Raw genomic sequence first — 26,584 nt, 5'->3', positions numbered from 1 at the left:
CCCTGATGATGTTCCAGGGTTCCTGCGATAATGCTTCATGATCTTTATCCGTGATGGACTGGACTGCATTCATTACCTTTTGTAGGATTTTCCGTTCAAGGGAATTGGTGTTTCCATACCAGGCTGTGATGCAGCCAGTCAGTTACCAGTTCCTTTAGAAGAATTAGAGTTACCTGGCTTTGGTTACTCAGTTCAGACTCGGACTTCTCCAATTATCAACCTGTATGGTCCATCTTACCGAGAAACACCTCACAAATAACTTGTTATTTGGAAATTCATCTCTAGTTCAGCAGATTATCAGGAGCATTTTTGTGTGTCCACTTTAAAGCACTTTTGCTATTCCTGACACCCATTCACAAGACAGCTCACAAAATGGCAGCCTCCATTCCTTTAACCATATGGCAAGAACAAAGACAATCTGATTGTCTACTTCCACCGTCCTTGCCTCTTTTGATTTTGATGTTTACTTCCCTATTTTGATTCCTTCATAGCCAACAACAGGTGCTATTAGCCCAATGAGCCTGTTCCCAATTAACTTACTTACCCATATGACTTTGGGATGTGGGAGGATACCAGAATTCCCAGAGGAAACACATGTGGTAATGGCGAGAACATACAAACTCCTCAGACAATGGCGGGAATTGAACCCGTGTTGCTGGTACTGTAAAGCGTTGGGCTAGCCACTCTGCTGCAGTTCTGCTGCCTTGTGTCGGAGCAGGATTAACAGTTTCCATCTCGTTTACAGGAGCCAAAACAACTACAAGCTTGCCCATGAGTGGTTGGTGCGGCTAAGCGACCAGTGGGAGCTTCTGCGGTTCCTCCAGAGCTGTCACGAGGTCAGTGGGGAAAAAAAAAATTCTTTTGAGGGTCCGAGGAAGACGGAGTGGCGGACAGGGGTTGAATTGTTGGCTGTGGAATGCCATTGATTGATTTGCTATTCGTAGTGATCCTATTACCCTCTGGGAAGAGTTGGAATATTTGCCATTTGATTGTACAGGCGTATTAATGTCAGGAGAGCCAAGAATGATACAACAGAGACATCAGAGAGTGAAGAGTGCCCCTCCATTTGGAGGGGGACAGTCAGCATGAAGCTAACACCAGACCGGTAGACATTCCAGGGTCTGCCAGTTAAGCTTCTCCCTTACGGTTCCAGGGAACTTGAGCCAATCCCATGCTGAACATTGCCCCCATCATTATAGTCCCTAAACCTGTCTGCACTACTGTACCCCAGTGTTGTACAGTGACAGATCCATTCCCACTAGTACTGTACCCTAGTGTTGTAGAGTGATAGACTATTCTCACCACATTGTACGCCGGTGTTATAGAGTGGCAGATCTATCCCCACTGGTACTATACCCCAGTATTACACAGTGACAGACCCGTCCCCACCGGTACCATACCCCGGCGTTATACAGTGACAGAACTGACCCAACCGGTACCATACCCTGGTGTTAGACAGTGACAGTCTCGTCCCCACCAGTACCATATCCTGGTGTTACACAGTGTCAGATTTGTCCCCTCCAGCACTGAACCCTGGTGTTATACAGTGACAGACTCATCCCCACCGGTAGTGTACCCCAGTGTTATACGGTGACAGATCTGCGCCCACTGGTACTGTACCCCAGCGTTATACAGTGACGGACCCACCACCACTACCAGACCCACAACTATTAGTATTGATAGTACCGTAGGAGTGTACGTTAACCTACATCGCAGCTGGGATTGTACCTGAATGCGAATTGACAGACCTGCCTGACCTATACATTACCCCAGTGTTGTACAGACACACATATCTCCTCCCTGGAACTGTACACCAATGTTTACAGTGACAGATTCATCTCCACAACCCTCTGCATGAAGAAATTTCTGTACATCTCTGTCCTAGAGAGCCTAGCCTTATGTTGAGACTGTGGCCCTTAGATGCTGAAGCTTTAGCCAAGGGAAATGTCCTCCATGCATGTACGACCTGTAACAGTTTCGTAAGTTTTAGTCTAAGGGAACCACAGCCTTGTCGGGTTTGCGTGGCTGAATGACCCGGAGAGCGATGTTGGCTGGAGTCGGGGCTTTATGCTTTGGCTCTTGGTAGGGTCACCCATGCCAAACAGGGTCAAAGGGCAGAAGGCAGACTGAGAGTGCTCCATTGCTCCTCCACGTTCAGGGGTTCAGTTCAGGACTAGCAAACCGGCCAGTTAAAACAAAACTGTTATGGAAACAGCAATGAAGTGTCTTTCTACATCTGACTGCAATGGTATTCCCGAGTCTCTGCCTGGGAATTGCATGACTTACAGTAGTGAAAACAGGAGGAATATCCTGACAGATTCCTTCCTCTCCAGCCATTTGTCTTTCCCACCCACCTGGCTCCACCTATCACCTTCTCCCCTTCCCCTTCCCGTTCCTTTTTATTTTGGCATCTTCCCTCTCCCTTCTCAGTCCTGAACAAGGCTCTCGGCCCGAAATATCAATTGTTTATTCACTTCCATAGATGCTGCCTGATCTGATGTGTCCCTCCAGCATTTTGTGTGTGTGCAGCTACACATTTTTTCTCCACTGTATTAAATCTACCATGTTCTCATCCACTCACCAGCCTGTTCTTCTCTCCTTGAACCTACGTTACATCTTCCACCTGACTCAAAACGTCATCTAGATTTGTATTATTAGCAAGCTTGGATATATGATCCTCAGCCACCTCTTAAGTTAGTCTGTCAATAACTATCGGCCTGCAGTGCCCTACTAATCACTGCCTGCCAACCTCCGACGGATCCTCGGATTGATTGCTAGTATCTATTTCTCATGGTTAAGTGGCCTGAAGCTAAAGGGCATGGGTTTAAGGTGAGAGGAAGGAGGTTGAAGGGGATCTGAGTGGTAATTATTTTCTCACAAAGAGTCGCTGATACCCAGAATGGACTATGGCAGGTACAGTAACAATATTGAAGAGGCATTGGGACAGGTGCGTGACTGAGTGTGGCATAGAGGGATATGGGATTAATTCAGGAAAATGGGATTAGATGGTCATGATACTTAGTATAAATGATCTGTAGGGACTGTTTCTATATGTGACTTTACGGTTCAATTTTTTCACACTTCTTGCTTTCTGTCAATTCTCACTTCACCACAGCACAACATCCCTAGCTATATTGGCTTTAACTTGTTAACCTGCCTCCTATGCAGTAGCTTAGTGAGATCCTGAAATTCCAAATGTACCACATCCTATTCCAGCTCTCAATTTTAAGGAACGACAGTATTCTGTCGATCTGTAATACGAAGGAGGGAATTACTGAAAACTGAGCAATCACTGTACATCACGGTGCAAAACTGGTGAACACAGATTGGTCATTGTACATCACTGGGGTGCAGCATAGATTAACACAACAACGCACAGAAAATCCTGGAGGAACTCAGCAGGTCAGGCAGCATCTATGGAAATGAATAAATTGTTGACGATTTGGGCTGAGACCCTTCCGCAGGACTGGAAAGGAAGGGGGAAGATGCCAGAATGAAAAGGTGGTGGTAGAAGGTTAGGATAGCTGGAAGGTAATAGGTGAAGACAAGTGGGTAGGAAAGGTAAAGGGCTGGAGAAGATAGAAGAGGAGAGAGGACCATGGGAGAAAGGGAAGGAGATGGGGGCATGGGGAAGTAATAGGAGTGTAAGAAGAGGTAACAGGCCAGAGTGGGGGAATAGAAGAAGAGGAAAGGGGGAGGTAAATTTATTTTACTGGAAGGAGAAATTGATACTTGTGCAATCAGGTTGGAGTCTACCCAAATGGAATATAAGGTGTTGCTCCTCCACCCCTCGTGGCCCAAGAGAAGGCCAGGGACCGACATGTCAGAATGGGATTAGAATGTTTGTCCACCAGGAAGTTCCAGTTTCGGTGAATGGAGCGGAGGTGCTCGACGAAGCAGACCCCCCCAATTTATGATGGGTCTCACTATGCCTCACTTACATCGGGAGCACTGGATACAATAGATGACCCCAGCAGGTTTGCAGGTGAAGTGTTGCCTTGCCCAGAAACTCTGTTTGGGGCTCTGGATTGAGGTGAATGGGTAAGTTAACACTTTGGCCATGGGGAGGAATGAATGGACAAGGGGAATGGCGGGAGTGATCGCTGCAAAAAGCAGAGGGGGGAGGTAAAGATATATTTAGTGGTAGGATCCCTTTGAGATTGCGGAGGCTCATTGGGTATTTGGGAAGGACAAGATGAACTCTATCACTATTAAGGTGGTGTGAGTGCAGATGTTTGAGAAATGGGCTGAGATGATGCTGAGGACAGCATCAATGGTGGAGGAAGGGAAAACCTGTACTTTGAAAAAGGTGGACATCTCTGATGTCTTGGAAAGGAAAATTACATCCAAGGAAGAGGTGCGGCAGAGACAAAGCAACTGAGAAAGGGAATAGCATTTTTTACAGGAGATTGGGTGGGACGAGGTATAGTAGAGGTAGCTGTGGGAACCAGTAAGTTTGGAAAAGATGTCAGTAGACAGTTTGTCTCCAGAGATGGAGACAGAGAAATTGAGGAAGGGTAGGTGGGGTGGGGGGGGGGTGTCAGAAGTGGACCAAGTGAATTTAAGGGCAGGGGGGAAGTTAATGAAGTTGGTGTTTTCAGCATGGGTGAAGGAAGCAGCACCAATGCAGTCGTCACTGTAGCACAGGAAGAGTTAGGGACCATTTCCAGGGAAGGCTTGGAACGTGGACTGTTCTGCAGAGGCAACAAAAAGCCAGGCATAGTTGGGCCCACGGCTACTCCTTGAGTGTGGAGAAAGTGGGAGGAGCGGAGGGAAAAATTGTTGAGGGTGAGGGGCCAGTTCTGTCAGATGGAGGACAGTGATGGAGAAGGGGAACTGGTTGGACCAGAAGAAGGAAGGTGGTGGTGATTAGTCACTGTACATTGGTGGGCTTTAATTTTGGTGAACACAGATGAGTCACTGTCCACCACTCAGACAGTTGTTCAACGTGAGGGTGCAGTTCCAATCTGCTCAGCTCTATCATTGTACAACACTGCTGCAACTTCCAGGTCTGACACCTGGTAGAACATGGGATGGCAAAGAGTTGGAAAATAAATTTAAGACAGAGGATCAGTTTCTATAGAACAGTATAGACCCGGTAAAATGCAACTACTGGGGGCATCTTTATCCCCTTATAATCAATGCATGTTCATTTCCCTGCCCTCACCCACCCACTTCACCCCTTACCTGGTCTGACCTATCACCTCACCTGGTCTCCTCTATCACCTCCCAGCTTGTACACCTTGCCCTCCCCCACCTTCTTATTCTGGCTTCCACCCCTTACTTTTCCTGTCCTGATGAAGAGTGCCACCTTCAAATGTTGACTGGTTCATGGCGTAGAAGCTGCATGACCTGCTGAGTTTCTCCAGCATTTTGTGTGGGTGTCTTGTTATCCTAATTACTGGGATAACCATGGTGGTCACAGAATGCCTGTGGCAGCCGGGATGTCTCTTTGTATTACTGGCTTATGACTGGTGGTGTTCTCGTGTTTGCTGTCATTGCTCTTGGCTGTGTTCTTCAAATCAAATTTAATATCAGAGAATCTATACAACCTGAAATTACTACTCTTCACAGAGAGATCCACAGAACACGAAACCCCAAATAATGAATGATAGTAACATCAGAACCCCAAATCCCTCCCTCGACCCCACGCACAAACAGCAGCAGAAGCATCAGCCTTCTCCCACTACCCCGCTAGCACCAGCAGAAACACCAATCTCTCTCTCTTTATCTCTTCTCTTTTTCTCTTTCTCTCTATCTCTCTCTCGTTCTCGTCTCTCTCCCTCTCTCCCCTCCCTCTCCCACAGACCCCCACACACGCCCCCAACATGCTCCCCCATGCCTCCCTTCTCACACGCCACCCCCTCACACACCCCTCTCTCTCACACCCCCCTCTCTCACAGTCTTCTGCGTCACTTGATTAAATGTATTGTGCACTGAGTTTGTTTCACCATTGGTGGGATGCATGTTGAACGTGCTTGTCGTTGATTGTTGGGACCCATTCAGTAGCCACGGAGCATGTTATAGGATGTGCTCAGTGGTGGCTGGAACATGTTTTGTTGTTTGGGGATCTACCTTGTACTTGATGGGGCATCTGATCTGCGGGCTGTCCCCGGGGACGGACGGACACACACACACACACACACACACACACACACACACACACAGACATCTAGTGCTGCTGGTAGATCATCAACTCAGTGAAAGATGTCCTTCAGTCTGCCCGAAACTGTTTGGTCTACCAGCACATTGAGATTCCCGTGGAGGAATGATGCTGACTGGCACATTCCAGAATGGCTGAGTGTGTGCTGAGCCGAGGGACTTGGAAGCACTCAAGCTCGGTGTGGCCAAGACCTGATGGGCCAAATGGCCTAATTCTGCTCATTGTTTCTCCTCATGGTTTTATGGACTGACACATTGCAGATTGCAGGAAAACGTGTTGAGGAATGCACTGAACCTTGGTACAGCCACCGGAAGGGCTCGGTAGGGAAGGAGCACAGTTTAGGGGTTCCTAACAGAAACGGGGGGTGATGAATTTGCAGAATTCCTTGCCTCGGGTGGGTGTGGAGGCCAAGTCATTGGCTGTGTATGAAGCAGAGGTTGATAGATTCTTGATTAGTCAGGGCAGGAAGGGATATGGGCAGAAGGCTGAGAGGGGAATGGAGCAGAGTCGATGGGCCAAATGGCTTATTCTGCTTCTATATCTTATGGGTGAGCACCACAGGTGAGATTGTACAGGCTGAGCCCCGTACTTAATGAAGTACAAAGGAATCTGAGGTGATTGTATTGAACCCCAAGAGTCTGAGATGCCTTGAGGACATTTCCCCAGTGGGTGTATCAAGCACTAGGAGGCATAGTTTTATGATGAGGGGCTTCGCACATCTCAGGCAGAGAAGAGCAGTAATATTGGGAAAGAGGAGGGTGACACCAAAGTGCAGAAAAACAACTTCCTCATGGTTCTGGTGACCCGGGTTCACTTCCAACCTCTGGTGCTGACTGTGTGGTGTTTCCACGTTCTCCTTGTGGTTGTGGCCTACCCCTGCACTCCATTTCCCCCTGACTTGTACTTTACTTACTTACTACCCGTTACATCACTGGCGTTTAGGACAGCAATGAAGGTCCTCCATCTCTGGTGGTATTCAGGGCTTCCTTCATTGTGTCAGTGGCTTCCTCACGGTCTTCATTATTGTCAGTCAAGCAAGTCCCTAGTGGAGACTCAGGAATACCATCCCACTCAGATGTTGTAGGATTCTTCATTGATGTTTCTGTAATAATTTTTTTTGACCATTCAGGGTTGTTAGTCCTGAGCTGGACCATTCTTAGTATGTCCTCTACCCTTTGACCTGCTTGGCATGGGTGACCCGACCAAGAGCCGAAGCCTAACACCCTGACTCCAGCCAATGAAGCTCTCCCAGTCCTTAGACACTCAAGTTTAGAAAGCCAACGAGAAGGTTGTGATCCTGTTGGAGGCTGTAGGTTAATTGGCCACTGTTAGGTGGGTGGGAGAAAATCTGGAGGGAGTATGATGGGGATATGGGAGGAAAGGGGATTAGTGTCACAGGGCGGTTGTGAAGGTTTGGTGAGCTTGCTTCTCTTCTGATTGACTCCATGGCCCTATTCCCCCAGAGAGCTATGGAGCTGCCTTCACTAAATGTACATGAAGTGGAGAGGATGGAATACAGAGAGCAAGGAAGCAGTGTTAATGTCATGATTGAATCAGTGTTGTCTTGTGGAATGGTGGTACAGACCTGAAGGGCTCTCCTCTTCCTTCCATTCTTATTCACAGAACTGGGAGAACATCCTGTCCCAGCTCTGTAGTTCTACATCTGCGAGAATGCCTTCTTTGCATTTGCTGATGTGCTCACTGGATCTATAGAGATGTAGTTATGGTTGCTGGATAGAATTTCTTCCGCCAATCAGTCGCACTTCTATCTGCGGTTTCTCTTTGCTAGTGGCCACATTTCACCTGCCAGTAGCCCATCTTCTGCTACAAGTGGGCTGTCTTTTTTTTTCCCTGCCGTTGTGTTCTTTTTTTTACTTCTCACCAGTTGGCTGTGATTTTTGTTCTCTCTACCAGTAGGCTGTGTTTCTTCCCACCATTTGGCTGTTCCCCACCCCCCTCCCCTCCACCAGCAGGCCGCTACTGGGCCGCGGTTGCCAGTGGTACATCTGGATTGAAGATCGATTTCTCGAACGTCCGGTAATTCCCGTTCCCATTTTCCTCTCTCATCTTATCTCCTTACCTGCCCATCACCTCCCTCTGGAGTTCCTCCCCCTTCTCTTTCTAACAGGGCCTTCTCTCCTCTCCTATCATATTTCCCTTTCTCCAACCCCGTATCGCTTTCACCGATCAACTTCCCAGCTCTTTACTTCACCCGCTCCCCCCTCCCAGTTTCACCTATCACCTACCACCTTGTACTGCTTCCTCTCCTCTCCCCACCCACTTTCTTACTCTGACTTCTCACTTTTCTCCCCCCAGTCCTGAGGAAGAGTCTCGGCCGAAATGTCGACTGTTCACTGTTTTCCAGAGATGCTGCCTGGCCTGCTGAGTTCCGCTGGCGTTTTGTGTGTTTTGCCTGGTTGTTAGGATGTGCTTTGCAGTCGGTTGGATGGATGCACTGGCAAACAGCCTGTGCCCCTCCAGTGCCTGGAGATGTTGCATGGGTGTGTTGGTGGCAGATGAAGTCATCAGGTCATGTTCTGTGCTGTTGAGGAGCCTACCATGTTTGAAGGGTGAGGTCAATGGCTGTGCTAATTTGGTCCACAGGGACTGGGTTGCTTCCCTGTGGTTTGGTGGGTAGTGTCTCGGATTTGGTTGGACGAGTCCGGTTGTTGCCGGGCTACGTAGCATTGTTGCCGGGTTGCCTCGCACACTGGCCGGGCTGCAACCAGCGGGCATCCTGGACAGTCCAGGTGTTCCCGCCGCCCCGCTGGGTGTAAAGTGTGCCCGTTTTCTATTTCGATCAGCCTGTCGGCGCCTCCCCTCCGCTCAGGCTGCGCTGCAGTCTGAAGCTCGGCTCCTAGCGAGGCGCACCCCTCCGGCACCTCCCTTTGTTCCGACGCGTTTCTGAGGACTTCTTCCTCGCAAGTAAACCTGTTCGCCCCAGCCACTCTGGGCGGGAGGACTTGAGCAGGCGGCCGGGGCTGCTGCTGTCGAAGCCTGCTGCAGCATTGTCAAGTGCAGCACTCAGTGACGTGTGTGTGTGTGGGATGTAGGTAGGCAGAGACTGCAGTATTGCACACTGACTGAATGTGCTGAGGTCAGTCAAGGAGGCTGGGGAGGGGAGGGGAGGGGAGGGGGGGGGGAGGTGTTGGGAGAACTGCAGCACTCCAGGCTCCAGCAACCCAGGATGCAGTGTGTGTGTGTGGTGGGGGGGAGCTCACGGTTTTCTCTCTCACTTGCAGTTGGCAGAGTGGATTAATGAGAAGATGCTGACAGTCCGGAACACGTCACACGATGATGCTCAGAAACTGCACAAAAAATGGCTGAAGCACCAGGCGTTTATGTCAGAGCTGGTATTGAACCGGGAATGGCTGGCTAAAATCGAGAAGGTAAGCAAGGGGAGGGCAGGGCGGGGGGACACGGCGGAGACCGGGTGGGGGAGGTGGGTGTGTATGAATTGTTTGTGTGTGTGTGTGTGTGTGTTTGAGAGAGAGTGTGTCGCATGAAGCCCAACTCACCTTTGAAACTTCCTCCGTGTTCAATTTGCTTTCTATGTATTTTTAAATCCTCATGTGCAGCCACTCAGCCATTCGAGAGTGTGAGGAATTTTGGGGGAGGGGGGCGCATGGCATTGGTACTTCGGTGATCTGGATAAGCTGGAACCGGGATTCAAGGGTCTCCGTCCGGGGTTTCCACCCTGGGGTCCGTGGACTCCTCGGTTAACCGGCTTAAAAAAGGTCAGGAACCCCTGATCTAGAAGATGTGGGGATGTGGGCACCGGGACTCTGGTCAACAAAGTAGTGAGGGAGAGAGCATGGATATTATGAGTTCTATTTCGGCTGCCCTATTGAGTAACTGATTTACTTTAAGCTCAGGTACTTTGTTTCTCGGAACCTTGATTTATATCATGGTCCGGGTTGTTTGCTTCTGTCCTGCCCTGACTTTCTTCAGGTCGCTTGTTTATTTGGGGACCTGGGTTATTTAACTTCTCGAATGGCGAGGTTGCGTTATTTGGCGGCCTAATTGGAGTCCTGAATTATTTGTGACGGTTTCGAATTACCTGCATTCCAGTTTCTAGGTTGATCTCGTTCAGGGGACCAGAATTATTTTGTGATCCTGATTTTACTTGCAATATCTGGATTAATTTCGTTATGCTCAGGGGATGTGACCTGCAGTCTGATTTATGTGTGGCCACTGATGAAAGCGTTAGTTGTTTACATTCTGGTTTACGCGATTATCGTTGTTAATTTAGCTTATTTAGAATCCGTGCATTGGAAGGTCATAGTTTATTTTGGTTCGGGGCAAGTTTATGGGAGGGGCTATATTTCATTAAGAGTTTGAGGAGATTTGATTTCTCAACCTAAAACACTCGAAAACTTCCACTGTCCGGAAGGAGGTACAGAAGCCTGAAGTCACCCACTCAGCGATTCAGGAACAGCTTCTTCCCTTCTGCCATACGCCTTCATACGACCTCAATACTTTTAATTTAACTATTTATTATACATATATATTTACTGTATTTTTAATTTTTTCTATGTTATAATGTATTTCACTGTATTGCTGCCGCTAAGTTAACAAATTTTACGACATATGCCAGTAATCTGTGTCTGAGGTTGTGTAGGTCCCCTATTACGTAGGGTTATTACTTGGGATCTTTCTTTAGGTAGTGAGGTCGGTTAGCTCAGCTGGTGAGAGTGTGCTGCTGATGATGCTAGGGGTCGCGGGTTTGATCCCTGTACGGGTCACTGTTTTAATGGTTAGATTGGCACATGGATATAAGGAGGATGGAGGGATATGGACATGGTGTAGGTAGGAGCAGGTGGGGCTCGTCAGCCTTGGAGGGCAGCCGGCCTAGGAGAGAGAAAACTCTGATTTTAAACCTCCGCTGCCTTGTGGCCATACCTGCCCGTGGGAAAGGCTTCGGGAGTAAACCCGGAGGAAGAAATCCGGAGCCGGGGTTCCTGAGGCAGTTTGATGTTGTTTACAACTTCACTCTGGCTACCTCTGTGATGACACTGGATCGAGCTGTATCGGCCCTTGCCCTTCCCTCGGACTACATAGTGAGGTGGAGAGGGGGATCCCGCTGTAAGGGAAACAGCCGGTTCTTCAAATCTTCCCCTCCCCCCCCCAGGCTTGCGCTTTGGAGAGGACACAGTCCATCAGAGGCCCAAACCCATGATCCCCTGGGATCGATGGCTGCCTACTGCTGTAGGTAGGAGGGATTAGTGTTTGCCTGTTTTTGATTTGATTTTTAGCTGGTTCAGCCCAACATTGTGGGCCGAATGGCCTGTTCTATGCTCTACTCTTTTATGTTCCATTTTCCAAGTATCTGGTTATATTGGTTCAATCCTATTGAAGTATATTATTTAGCTTTTGGTTGTTTAAGTTCAAAGTTCAAAATAAATTTATTATAAGCGCATATAGGTTACCATATGCAACCCTGAAGTTCATTTTCTTGTGAGCATACTCAATAAATCTATAGAATGATAACCATAACAGAATCACTGAAAGACCACAACAACTTGGTCATTCAACCAGAGTGGAGCAAGCACCAAACTGCAAATACAAAAAAAAAGAAATAAGAATAAATAAATAAGAACATGAGATGAAGGGTCCTTGAAAGTGAGTCCATTCGATGTCAGAACAGGAGAAGTTATCTCCTTTGTTTCAAGAGTCTGATCGTTAAGGTGTAGTAACTTTTCCTGAACCCGGTGGTGTGAGTTCTAAAGCTCCTGAATTTTCTTCCTGATGGCAGCAGTGAGACGAGAGCATGAATAGGGCCCTGAGTGATAGGGCTCCCAGATGAGGGATGCTGCTTTCCTGTGACAGTGTTTCATGCAGATGTGCTCAATGGTAGGGACCTGGATTCTGAATTTTTTAGATTCTAGTGTTTTTCTTTGATTCATAGGTTTCCTGAATTCTTTGGTATCCTGTGATACTTGGAGAAATGAGATACTTAGTTGAGTTTGCAGCTGACTCTTGGATTGAAGCCTGGTATGGAAACACCAATGCCTTTAATGGGAAAATCCTATAAAAGGTAATGGATTTGGCCCAGTCTCATTGGTAAAGCCCTCCCAACCACTGAGCATATCTGCATGAAACATTGTCACAGGAAGGCAGCATCATTCATCAGAGATCCTCACCACCCAGGCCATGCTCTCTTCTCACTGCCCCCATCACATATAAGGTACAAGAGCCTCAGGACTCGCACCACCAGGTTCAAGAATGGTTCCTAATCCTCAAACATCAGGCTCTTGAACAAAAGTGGATAACTGCGCTCATCCATTGAGATGTTCCTACAAACGATGATCTCACTTTAAGGAATCTTTATCTTGATAGTTCATGCTCTTTGTACTTATTGCTATTTATTTATATTTGCATTTGCACAGTTTGTATTCTATGCTCCACTTGATCTTTAATTGATTCTGTTGTAGTTACTATTCTATAGATTTGCTGAGTATGCCCACAGGAGAATGAATCTTAGGGTTGTATGTGGTGACATATACTGTATAAACTCTGATAATCAAATTTACTTTGAACTTGTGTGATTTATTAGACTGTTTTCTGGAATTCATAGGTTGTGTGTGCATTAATTGACATCCAGAATTATTTTAATTATGGAGGTCCTGGCTTATTGCCCGGAACTTGGTTGTTTAAAGTCTGGGGTATTTGTATAGACTGGGTTATGTTGAATTGAAGTTCTTTGGGATTCAGATGTTTCTTAGGTAATGCTTTAGGGATGAAAATGGGGGATGGAAATGTATTGGGTGAATTTGTTGTTTATTTGGGCTCTGTCTTGGAATCATGCAACAGATGGGAAGCAGGTCCTTCTGTCTACCTTGTTTGTGATGACTGTGTTGCCCGGTGAGCTGGTCCCATCTGCCCTCATTTGGCGCACAGCCCTCTAACCTCTCCTCTCTATCTACTAACCGAGATGGCTTTTAAATTTTGCTAATGTCTCTGCCTCAGCCACTACTTCTGGCAAGCTCAGTCCAAATGCGCACCGCTCTCTGCCTGTGGGAGCCGCCCTTGATGGCTCTTTTAAATCTCTCAGCTCTGGGGGTTCCCAAGGTTCCCAACCTTTTCTATACTGTGGACCCATACCATGTAGCAAGGAATCCGTGGACCCCAGGATGTGAATCCCTTCACCTGTGATGCCCTCTTGTTTTTCACACCCTCTTCCCTGGGAAAATGACAATTTACTTTCTCTCCCATCTGTGGTCTTGGTGATAATCTATACTTTCAATCAGTTCTCTGCTCAGTGTCTGCGTTCTAGAGAATAAAGTTCTAATCTACACAACTTCAAAGTGCATTCATTATCAAAATATGTATACATCATACAGCCCTGAGATTCGACTGCTTACAGGCAGCCACAGAACAAGTAAATTAAAAAAAAGCAAATGACCTGACTTGGTCTAACCAAGTAGAGTCTTCTGCCAAGAAGGCTCACCAGCACATTTACTTCCTGAGAAAGCTGAAGAAATTTGGCCTGTCCCCTAAAACCCTCACTAATTTTTATAGATGCACCGTAGAAAGCATTCTTCTAGGGTGCATCACAACCTGGTATGGAAGTTGTCCTGTCCAAGACCGGAAGGAGCTGCAGAAGATTGTGAACACAGCCCAGCACATCACACAAACCAATCTTCCATCCTTGGACTCACTTTACACCACACGCTGTCAGAGCAGTGCTGCCAGGATAATCAAGGACACGACCCACCCAGCCAATACACTTTTTGTCCCTCTTCCCTCCGGGAGAAGGTTCAGGAGCTTGAAGATTCGTACGGCCAGATTTGGAAACAGCTTCTTTCCAACTGTGATAAGACTGCTGAACAGATCCTGACCCAGATCTGGGCCGTACCTTCCAAATATCCGGACTTGTCTCTCGTTTTTTTTGCACTACCTTACTTTTCCTTTTCTATTTTCTATTTATGATTTATAATTTAAATTTTTATTGTTTTACTATCGATTTGTACTCCAGGGAGCGTGAAGCGCAGAATCAAATATTGCTGTGATGATTGTATGCTTTAGTATCAATTGTTTGGCGACAATAAAGTATTAAAGTATAAACTCATTTTTAAAAAAAAGACCAGCAAGCATGCAGTGGGCAGAGAGAGGAAGAAAAAACACAAATCGCACAAACAGCAGCATTCATAACAAAAGTGAGTCCACAGATGTGAAGCCTAGAGCTGCCAGAGCAGGGCCACAGCTCAACTCAGTGCAGCGGGGAATGGAGTAACCGTCGTGGAACAGTGATAAGAACTGGCCTCAACCCTTGCCTCTGGTCGCATTGCCCTGCCTTTTAAATCATTCTGTCCCAGCTTTTAAAAAGTCCAAACGTCGGGTTGTTTCTCACGCTAAGACCCTGGTCCTGTCGTATCGGTACCTTTCCTTGTAACTCAGGCCCCCAGGTCCAAGCAAAATCTGGGTAATGTTTTTTCTGCACTCTTTCTGGTTTAGTAGCATATTTCTGAATACAGGGCGAACAAAGTGTACACAATACTACAAGTGTGGCCTCACCAACGTTATGACTTTTGTTCTTGAGAGTTCTGGCTTGCCTTCTTCCTGAGAGTTGGGTTAACTGAGTGGGCAGGGCTCTGGCAGATGGAGTACAATGTTGGTAAATGCGAGGTCATCCACTTTGGAAGGGAAAAATGAAAGAGCAGATTATTATTTAAATGGTAAAAAAAAAATGCAGCATGCTGCTGTGCAGAGGGACTTGGGAGTGCTTGTTCATGAATCACAAAAGGTCGGTTTGCAAGTGCAGCAGGCTATCAAGAAGGCAAATGGGATGTTGTCCGTCTTTGCTAGAGGGATTGAATTTAAGAGCAGGGAGGTTATGCTGCAGCTGTACAGGGTACTGGTAAGGCCGCACCTGGAGTACTGCATGCAGTACTCGAGGAAGGATATACTGGCTTTGGAGTCAGTGCAGAGGAGGTTCACCAGGTTGATTCTAGAGATCAGGAGAGATTGAGTCGCCTGGGACTGTCCTAGATGGAATTCAGAAGAATGAGTGCCGATCTTCTAGAAACATATAAAATTATGAAATGGATAGGTAAGACCAGAGGCAAGAAAATTGTTCCACTGGTGGGTGAGACTAGAACTAGGGGACATAGCCTCAAGATTTGGGTGAGTAGATTTAGGACGGAGATGAGGAGGAACTGCTTTTCCCAGAGGGTGGTGTATCTGTGGAATTCTCTGCCCAATGAAGCAGTGGAGGTTACCTCAGTAAATATATTTAAGACAAGGTTGGGTAGATGTTTGCATAGTTGGGAATTAGAGTTATGGGAAAAGGCAGGTAGGTGGAGTTGAATCCATGGCCAGATCTTATTGAATAGCGGAGCAGGCTGAATAGGCTAGATGGTCCACTCCTGCTCCTTTTTCTTATGTCTTTATGAAGGTAGGAGCGAGAAGAGAGCATGTCCTGGGTGGTGGGGGTCCTTTGATATTGGATGCTGTTTTCATGTTTCATGTGGGTGTGCTCAGTGGTGGAGAGGCCTTTCCCTGTGATGGACTGGGCCAATTCCACTACCTTTTGTAAGACTTTCCATTCAAGGAAACTGGTGTTCCCACACCAGGTTGTAGTGCAGCCAGTCAATATACTCTTCACCACACATCCGTAGAAGTTTGTCAGCTTTAGATGTCATGCTGAATCTCTGCATCCTCCTAGAGGCGTTGCCTTGCTTTCTGCGCAATTGCACTTGGCGTGCTGGGCCTAGGACAAGATCTCTGAAATAATAACATAGAGGAATTTAAAGTTGCTGATCTTCTCCTGCCTCTGATCCTCTGATGAGGGTTGGCTAATGGACCTTGCTTTCCTCCTCCTGAAGTCAATAATCAGCTCCTTGGTCTTGCTGACTTTGTTGTTATGGCACCACTCAACTAGATTTTCAAATCCTTCCTATATGCTGATTCGTCATCACCTTTATAGGGTTTTGTGTAATCTTCTGATGCCTTTTTATTTGGGATTTCTTCAAGGAACCATGCATCAACAGGGCGGTCCCCATCATTAAGGATCCTCATTACCCGAGACATGCCCTCTTCTCATTGTTACCATCAGGAAAGAGGGACAGAAGCCTCAATGATTCAGGAACAGCTTCTTCCCCTCTGCCGTCTGATTTCTGAATGGCGGTTGAACTCGTGAACACTACCTCACTGCTTTTTTATTTCTATTTTTGCACCAGCTATTTAGTTCAGCTATTATATATATTAAATTCAGTTTTCCTCTCTATTATTATGTATTGCATTGTACTGCTGCCACAAAGTAAACAGAAGTCATGACATATGTTGGTGATATTAAGCCTGAATCTAATTCTGATTCTGTTGATATTTAGGGGATCTTGTTTACTTGTTCTCCAGGTGACCGAGCTTCTGTTTATTAGAGAGGCCTCTGTTACTCGGGTTCTAGTTGGGGTACTGTAGCAGTTAGTGCTGTGTTTTTTGGCTCCAACAATCACTGGTCTGGGTTCGGTTCCTGCCTTTGCCCGTAACAAATTTGTGCATTCTCTCTGTGACCAAGTGTGTGCTCTGGTTTCCTCCCACAGGTTAGTCAGGATTAGGGAGTTGTGGGCATGCTGTTAGCATCAGAGGCCTGGCGACTCCGTCACAATCCTTGCAACACGTTGGTTGTTGACGCAATTTACGACACATTTCACTGTGTGTTTTGATGTCTATGTGGCAAACAAAGTTGATCTTTTTCCTTTTTGATTAGATTGCATTTATTTAGGCCATAGTTATTTGTGAATCTGCATTGTTTAAGCTTTCCTTTATTTAGAAGCTCCTGACTCATTTTAGTGTTTCTAGTTTATTTCGGGTCATGTTTTTATTGAGGGGAGATTTGATAGAGGTATACAAAATTGTGAGGGATATAGATAGGGAAAATGCAAGCAAACTTTTTCTACTGAGGTTGGGTGGGCTTACAATTAGAGGTCATGGGTTAAGGGTGAAAGGTGAAAAGTTTAAGGGGAACATGAGGGGAAACTTGTTCTCTTGGGGGATGGTGAGGGTGTGGAATAAGCTGCCAGCACAAGTGGTTTTATGCGAGCTTGATTTCAACATTTAAGGGAAGTTTGGATAGGTACATGATTGGTTGGGTCATGGAGGGTTATGATCTGGGTGCAGGTCGATGGGAGTAGGCAGTTTAAATGGACTGGATGGGTCAAAGGTCCTGTTTCCGTGCTGTAGTTTTCTATGGCGCTATCACTCCTGAACAAGTTAGTCATAATGTCATACAGCATAGACACAGGCCCTTCAGCCCATCGCACCCAGAGTGAACATCAAGTCTCCATTAGCACTTACCCCGTTCCCCAGTACTTGGTCTGTTGCTGCCTTTGCCTTGGCAAATTAAGTGCTCATCCAGATTTTTCTTCAGTGCTGTGAGATTCTCTGCCTTCACCATCCGTACAGGGAGCCCGATCTGGATTCCAATCACAACATGACTGATCCCTCTAGGCTTCTTGCCTTCACTCTGAATCTATGTCATCCAGTTTCAGCTGCCTGGATCTGGGTAAAAGTTTCATAATTTCTACACTCTTTCGGCCCCTTATCATCTCTATCTCTTTCCGCTAACAAACCCAGCCCATCTGGTCTCTCTTGGTAATGAAATAATCTATCCCAGGTGACAACTGGACCGATGTCCTGTGTAAGCTGTCCAGTGCAATTATGCTTTTCGTAAAGTGGGACGATTACAATTATACACAACACTTCAATGTAAGCCAACCAATGTGTTTTAATCAACACAGAAACAGGTCCTTTGTCCCATCTAGTCCGTGCTGAACCATTTAAACCGTCTATTCTCATCGACCTGCACCAGGACCATGTACCTATTCAAACTTCTCTTAAAGTAGCAAGCACCACTTGTGCTGGCAGCTCATTCCACCCTCTCATGACCCTCTGAGTGAAGAAGCTTCCCCTCATGCTCCCCTTAAGCGTTCCACCTTTCACCCTTAACCCATGACCTCTAGTTGTAGTCCCACCCAACCTCAGTAGAAGAAGCCTGCTTACATTTACCCTATCTATACCCCTCATAATTCTGTACGAGTATAATGTTGAGCCTGCTTTTGTATTCAATAGCCTGACTAACGGAGGCAAGCATCCCATATGCCACCTTCCATCTCTTTCAGTACTCGTGCTGTCATCCACAATTTGAACCTCACGGTTCTGTTCCTCAAATCACCGGGGCCAGAATTAGATTTATTATTGATGCCATATTGTTGTGACATTTGTTGCTTTGCATCAGTAGTACATTGCAATGCATAAAACACCAATATTTATGATGAGAAGTGTATATAAAAAAAATAAGCCAAAAAGAGAACAAAAATAGTGAGGCAGTGTTAGTGGGTTCACGGAACATTCAGAAATCTGATGATGGAGGGAAAAAGCTGTTCCGAATACGTTGAGTGCGTGCCCTCCGGCTCCTGTACCTCCTCCCTGATGGTAGAATCGAGCAGAAGACATGTTCTGGGTTGATGGGAGTTCTTAACAATGGATGCTGCCTTCTTGATGCATCGCCTTTCGGATATGTTCTCGATAGTGGGGAGTCAAGTGCCCATGATGGAGCAGGCTGTTTATAACCCTCTGCAGGTTTTTCTGATCCTGTGAATTGTTGCCTGCGTACCAGAGAATGATGTAACTAGTCAGAATGCTCTCCAGGGTACATCTGTAGAAATTTGCAAGAGTCTTCAGTGACATCTCAAATCTCCTCAAATTCCTAATGGAATATTGCCGGTGTCATCCCTTTTCTTCATTGCATCATTATCTTTGGCCCAGAATAGATCCTCAGAGAAGTTGACACCCTGGAACTTGAAACTCACCTTTGCCTCTGCTGACCCCGCGGAGAGGACTGTTGTGTGTTCATCCGACTTCCCCTTCCTGAAGTCCGCAATCGATTCCGCGGCCTTACTGATGCTGTGTGCAAGGTTGTTGTGACATCACTCGACCAGCTGATCTGTCTCATTCCTGTACACCACCTTGTCACCATCTGAAATTCTGCCAACAATCGTTGAGTCATTGATAAATTTATAGATGGCCCTCATGTCCTAAGCTTATTAGTCCTTCTCAAGTGCATCACCTTGCACTTACCAGGATTAAATTCCATCTGCCATTGATATTCCCTTTTTATGAATTGATCAGTAACATCCTATCACCATCTGACTCACTGGCAGCGCCACTGCCAATTTTTTATGTCATCCACAAACATTTATTCATCTCCAAATCATAATACAATATAGTGTCAGAATATTGAGATATGGCCCAAGTGCGGAGAGAGAGAGACGCTGAAGCGGGCCGACTTTACTGCGAACTTTGCAGAATTTCTCGGGAAAGGAAACAATACACTCTCGGCTAATGAGGCCGTTAACTAAGACCCCTCAAACCGAAGGTTAAGTGCCAATGCCGCAGCCAAAAGCAATATCTAAATGCTAAACTGCCCCTTTTCAGCGTCAGTTGGAATGGCAGTCCTCTCTCTCAGACGAGGATGAAGGTAAGTATGGAGCGTAGTGTCGCTCTGATTTGCTCAAGTTTCGACAAGGTTACAATGAAAAGAAGGGGGTTAGAGCCGCCTTAATGAAACAGTAATGAGTTTGAATGTGCGTATTCATGAGTACATTTGCTGAACTGTGAGTGTCCGTGGTTGTGACGTTTAAAGAGTCCCTGCACCAATTCCTGTGTACGCCACTGGTCACAGGCTTCCAATCAGTAAGTCAACCCTCCAAGGTCACCCTCTGATTCATCAACCCAACTCTTTTAGGATCCAATTCACCAACTTGACTTTGATCCCAAGGACTCCAATAGGGAAAGGTTGAAAAGGATAGGATTGTATTCCCCAGAACGTGGGAGGATGAGGGCAGACCTTACAAAATTATGATGGGTATTGTAGGGTAAATACATGCAAGAGTTTTGCCGCTGAGGTGGGTGAGCCTACCATTAAGAGTCACAGCTATAGGGTGGAAGGTGAAATATTTTATGGGAACCTGAGGGGAAAGCCCATTCACTTAGAGTAGGTGTTCGTAACCTGGGGTCCACGGTCCCCTCAGTTAATGGTAGGGGTCCGCGGCATAACAATAGGCTGGGAACGCCTGACTTAGAGGATGGAGCAGGTTGTCAACGGAAACGGTGGATCTGGGTTCATTTGCAATGTTTAAGAGAAATTTGCTTTTATCCACTTCACTGCTCTAAGATTAAGAATATCTGGTACTCATGTAGTCATGTATATTTGCTTTTTGTGAGTATGAATATATGCCGAAATTGCTCCATAACTCAGAGCCTTGCACCTTTCTGCAGGCTCTCTATGATATCATGCTGAATAAAGGTATCAAGTCTGGCCTCTAGAGTCATATTTCTTCGACATAGGTAGGTGGATGGGAGAGGTGTGGAGGATTGTGGTTCAAGTGCAGATAGATGGGACTAGGCATAAAAACAGATGAGCATGGACTAGATGGGTTGAAGGGCCAGTTTCTGTGCTGTAGTGCTTCACAACTCCGTGGCTCAGTAACTTCTATCTTTTGGAACAATCTCTTCTGTTGTGTCTTATCAAAGGCTTCACCAGTACAATTGTTATCTCTGTGAATAACTGAATCCTATTTCTCCTATAGGAAAAAGCCATGCTAAATCCTCATATTTCCAAGTGTACATTAATTCTGTCCCTCAGATTTTATCTTTCCCAATAGCTTCCCTACCACTGATTCACATACCTGGAATTTTATCCATCTTATGGAGACCAAGTCATTGGGTATATTTTAGGCAGGGTTTGATAGCTTTTTGATTAGTTAGGGCATGAAGGGATACAGGGAGAAGGCAGGAGATTGGGAGGGAAAATAGATCGCTCATAATGAACTGGTGTAGCAGACTCGATGGGCCAAATGGGCTAATTCTGATCCTTCATCTTTCACCTTTGACCTTTGCTGACCTCTTGTTATCTGGCACCTCACTTATGGCTAGTGATTTAAAAATCTCTGCAGCTTCAGCAATCTCTTTCCTTGCTTTCAGTAGCAGTCTGGGATAGATCTCATTAGGACTGCAATTTTAACCACCTTTAAACCCACCCTAGAAATTTCACTGTCCCCTCTGAATTCACCAGCTATATTGTCCTTTTCTGAAGGTGAAAAGTATTACGACCTCGCCTCTGTTCTCTGGCCCAACACACAGATAGTCCTTTGGTTCCTATAGGCCCAACTCTTTCCCTAGTTATCTTTTAAAATGCTTAATCTTTTAACTTCAACTCTCCTTAATCTTTTTGGCAAGTTATATCAGAATCAGGTTGAGGTTTAACAGTTAAATTAGTACTGTAGTATAAAAACAGAAATAAAAAAAGTTGTGAGGTAACAGTTGTGGGTTCAATATCCATTCAGAAATTGAATGGCAAAGGGGAAGAGGCTGTTCCTGAATCATTGATTGTTTGCCTTCAGGCTTCTGTACCTCCTTCCTGATGGTAACAATGAGATGAGGGCGTGTAATGGGTGATGGGAGTCCTTAATGATGGCTGCTGCCTTTCTGAGACACCACTTCTTGAGGATGTCTTAGATATCATGGAGGCTAGTACTCATGATGGAGCTGAATAATTTTGAAACTTTCTGCAGCTTCTTAAGATCCTGTGCAGTAGCACCCCTCTCCATACTAGACAGAGAAGCAGCCAGTCTGAATGTTCTCCACGGTACTGTGGTGAACTACATATACCTGTCTGGTCATGCCCCCCCGCTGACTGCTCCTGTGGCTCCTCCCACAGACCCCTGTATAAAGGCTATTGGAGGCACTGCTCCTCCCTCAGTCTCCAGGATGTTGTGTGATGGTCTCTTGCTGCTGATAGTGCTCTTCCAGCTAATAAAAGCCTATCTCTCGCCTCGCATCTCCAAGAGTTATTGATGGTGCATCAGGTACATCTGTTTTCGAGTATTTTAGGTGACAAACCAAATTGCCACAAACTCAGTATGGAATATAGCCACTGTCTTACCTTCTTTATAGCTGCATCGATGTGTTGGGACCAGGTTAGATCCTGAGAGATCTTGACACCCAGGAACTTGAAATTACTCACTTTCTTCCCTTTTGATTCCACTGTTGGGATTGTGTTCCCTCATCTTACCCCTCCTGAATTCCACAATCACCTCTGTGGTCTTACTGATGTTCAGTGCAAGGTTATTGCTGTGACACCACTCAACTAGCTGGTATATCTTGCTCCTGTATGCCCTCTCATCTCCATCTGACATTCTACGAACAATGGTTGTATCATTAGCAAATTTATAGATGACATTTGAGCTATGCCTATCCACACAGTAATGGGCGTAGAGAAAGTAGAGCAGTGAGCTGAGCACTCACCCTTTCTTTTCCACCGTGATTTTTAAGCATCACTTAGGCTTTCTAACCTCCCTGTTTTCAATTCAGTGCACATGCCATATGTTTGGTTTTTTTTTCTTTATCTTACTCTCAATATCTTGACATCCCGAGGTCCTTGGACATGCTGTCCATATCTTTCAGTGATAATGATGCATGTCTTTTCTCAAATCTCATGCTGTCATTTTTCAATGACTGCATAGTTGACCTACAAACAAATTATTGTTTCCTGTCTTGTCTTATTTGGTTATATCGTGTTGAATCCCTCTCCTATCAGGGAGGAGGTTACACAGAATCCACATCAGGACCATCAGACTCATAAACACATTGACTTTCCTGAAGCACAAACACAATAAAGTCTGCAGATGCTGGAGATCCAGAGTTATATGCAAAGGAGCTCAGCAGGTCAGGCAGCATCTATGGAAAAGAGTATACAGTCTAAGTTTTGGGCCGATGCTCTTCTTCAGGACTGAGAAAGAAGGAAGATGCCAGAATAAAAAGTTGTGGGGGTGTGGGAAAGAGGTTAGAATAGGTGTGAAGCCAGGTGGATGGGAAAGGTCAAGGGTTCGAGAAGAAAGAATCTGATAGAGGAGATGGACGGTAGGAGAAAGGGAAGGAGGGAAATTTCCCCAGGGAGAAATAATAGGCAGATGAAAAGAAGTGATGAGTCAGCGTGGGGAATAGAGGAAGCGGGGATGGATATCTGTCACCTAATCATTCGCCAACCGTTCTCCAGGAGAAATCATTCCACAATCATTTCCCAAGCTGATCAGCACCTCCACTAATTAGCCCTACCACACTACCCACCACCACTACATTATTGTTTCCTGTCAGAGAGTACAGGCACTCCTGTGCTTAGCATCTCTTTATGGACATAAAATCAATCTATGTCAAGGGTTCCCATAGAGCATAGAACATTACAATACAGAAACAGGCCTTTTGGCCCTTCTTGGCTGTGCCAAACCATTTTTCTGCCTAGTCCCACTGACCTGCACCTGGCCCATATCCCTCCATACATCTCCCAACCTGGGGTCCACTCATCCTTCAGTTAATGGTAGGCATAAAAATGTTAGGAAGCCCTGATCTATGTATATATGTTATTTTATGTATTTTTATTGATTATGTTCTTTATTGTGTTTTTATCTTAATTTTTTTGTTATGCATTAGATCCAGCATAGCCATTATTTCATTTTACTTTACACTTGTCTACTGGAAATGACATTAAACAATCTTGACTCCTGAATTTATATGGGACCTGGTTACCAAGGTTTCTGGATTAATTTGGCAATTGAGATTCTCCTCAAGATTTATTTTTATTAATTGTTAGCTTGCATCCTACTGTGAATGCTGAGTACTTGAATTCTGATTATCTAGGTTAAGGTTATTTGGAGGTTTCTGGTCTGTTTGTTATTTCTAGGTTTCTTATGTTCAAGATACTGGTGTTATTTAAGCTCCTGATTAGTTAGTAGACAATCTCTGAAGAGTATTGATAATGTCTGGGGGTTAACCGTCTTGTGAAGTCACTGCCCAGAGGAAGGCAATGGCAAGCCATTTCTGTAGAACTTGACAAGAGCAAGCATGGTCATGGGACCATGATCGCCCATGTCATTTGACACGGCACATTTGAAGATGATGATTAGTTAGCGATCCTGGTTTATTGGGATCTGGGTTAATTGGAGATTCTGAATCTCTCCCCTCTTTAGGTTGTTTTTGATATGCAGTTATTTTTGGGTTCTGTTTATTGCTGTTCTCAGTTTTTCTTTTAGTAAATATATATATATATTTACTTAAAAATAATATATATTTGATTGTTCAAATAAAAATGCTGGCATTAGAAGGCCAACGAACAATAGGCTTAGTAACCATTTTATCAGTTAGCTCCTGTATCTAATAAAGTGGTCACTGAACATCTGTTCATGGTCTTCTGCTGCTGTACCCATCCACTTCAATGTTTGATGTGCTCTGCATTCAGACAGGATCCTCTGTGCACACTGTAACACATGGTTACTTGAGTTACTGTCGCCTTCCTGTCAGCTTGAACCACTCGGGGCATTGTCCTCTGACCTCTTTCATTTACAAGACATTTTCGTCAACAGAACTGCTGCTTACTGGACGTTTTTTTTTTGTTCATTCTCTGTAAACCCTAGAGACTGTTGTGTGTGAAGATCCCAGGAGAGCAGCAGTTTCTGAAATACTCAAACCACCCCATGTGGCACCAAGAATCGTTCCATGGTCAAAGTCACTGAGATCACATTTCTTCCCCATTTTGATGGTCAGTACCTAATATCGTGGCTACTGAGTGCAGATGCACAGTCCTGCACAGAAGTTTTTTATATATATATATATATAACTTCTGCGCAGGACTGTGCATCTGCATAATATAGCTATATAGTGCTAGGGCTCCTAAGACATTTGCACATGTGGAATGTCAATTTGCACATTGTCAATGTGGAATGGCGAGTGAGTTTGTAAATATAGCAGGAACAAAGGATGTTGGGAATGGTGAGGGTGGGGTGCCCCGGGAGGGGTGTGGGACAGATGGCAGAGAAGGAGTGCCAGAGGCGGGGGCTGGGGGTGGTGGGGTGGTGTGGTGGTGCAGATGCACCCAGCCCTGAGACACCAGGCAAGGTGACTTGATTCCAAACAATTGGTTTATCGATCATTACAGAATGTCTCTCTGGTGCTTCCCGGTCCCTCCCTTCACCCTTCCCCTTTTCCCACCCACGACTCCCCTCTCCCTGCCCCCTTCCCACTCCCAGTCCACAATGGAGACCCAAATCAGAGCAGGTTCATCGTCACTCACGTGTCATGAAATTTGTTTTTTTTTTGGTAGCGGTAGCAGTACAGTGGAATATATAAAATTATTAGAGTACTGTGCACTATATATATCTAATATATACAGTATCTAAGGCTTTTGCACAGTACTGTATGAAAGAGGCTTTTCCATGCTGTATATATTACATAACAAAGCTTGTAATACTGGCCATCGCTGGATAATGAATGAGTTCTGTTTTTAGTCAATTTTGTCCTTAAGTCAGGAAATACACAAGAATCATTCAATATGGTAACCAAATGTCTACTTTTATAATGAAACTGATAAGAAAGAACTATTGCTAAAAATGAAAAGAGAGTAAGGTTGTTCTGACTTTTGTAGGAACCAAGGTAGGGTACAGTATGTCTGACTTTTGAATTTAATAACATTATGGATGCTGGTTTATATGTAGTGTGCCCATTATTTGAGTGTTTGCAAACTACAAACCGCCCGTAAACACCAAGTACACAATGTGTCATGTATTTCATTCATACAATTCAGAATCGGAATCAGGTTTGATATCATGTGCATCACGAAATTTGTTGTTATGCGACAGCAGTACTTTGCAGTACACAATAATACCAAATTGCAATTTGCAGTATGTATGCACTGGCAGAGGGGAAGAAGCAGTTTCTGAATCATTGAGTGGGTGCTTTCAGATTCCTGTACCTCTGTCCTGATGGTAGCAATGAGAAGAGGGCATGTCCTGGGTGATGGGGTCCTTAGTGAAGGATACTGCCTTTTTGAGGCTTCTCTCCTTGAAGATGTCCTGGATACGGGGGAGTCCAGTGCCCATGACAGAGCTGACTGAGTTTACAGCTTATTTTGATCCTGTACAGTGCCCTCTCCCCACCCCAGACCCCCCTACGGTGATGTAGCCAGTTAGAATGCTGTCCATGGTACATCTGTAGAAATTTGTGAGTGTCTTTGGTGACATATCAAATCTTCTCAAACTCCTAATGAAATATATTTGCAGTCATGTCTTCTTTGGAGCTGCATGAATATGGTGCGCCCAGGATAGATCCTCAGAGATGTTGAAACCAGGAACTTGAAATCACTCACTCTTTCCCCTCGGAAGACTGGTGTGTGCACCCTCATCTTACTCTTTCTGAAGTCTGCAATCAATCCTTTGGTCTTACTGATGCTGACAGCAAGGTTGTTGCTGTGACACCACTCAACCTTGCTCCTGTATGCTTTCCCATCAGCATCTGAAATTCTGCCAACAGTAGTTGTGTTGTCTGCAAATTTATCAATGTCATTTGAACTGCGTCTAGCCATACAGTCCTGAG

At 45.5% G+C, this 26,584-nt stretch overlaps 1 protein-coding gene across 4 annotated transcripts in view; it reads left to right on the top strand.

Annotated features, from left to right (window-relative positions):
• Positions 1-26,584, top strand: part of LOC140716517 (spectrin beta chain, non-erythrocytic 1-like) — a 205,206-nt gene that overhangs the window by 84,912 nt on the left and 93,710 nt on the right. For 2 of the 4 annotated variants that reach the window (XM_073029317.1, XM_073029316.1), the window contains exons 18-19: positions 746-836; positions 9,406-9,552. In XM_073029317.1, coding sequence (XP_072885418.1) covers positions 746-836; positions 9,406-9,552 — 238 coding nt within the window. Of the gene's footprint in view, positions 1-745; positions 837-8,710; positions 8,734-8,860; positions 9,261-9,405; positions 9,553-26,584 lie in introns of those variants that run through there. The other 2 variants (XM_073029319.1, XM_073029318.1) reach the window with 2 other exon arrangements.

This window comes from Hemitrygon akajei, chromosome 25, assembly GCF_048418815.1.
Source record: "Hemitrygon akajei chromosome 25, sHemAka1.3, whole genome shotgun sequence".
NCBI lineage: Eukaryota > Metazoa > Chordata > Chondrichthyes > Myliobatiformes > Dasyatidae > Hemitrygon > Hemitrygon akajei.
The sequence above is the reverse complement of the archived record's forward strand: the minus strand, read 5'-3'. Positions and strand labels throughout refer to the sequence as shown.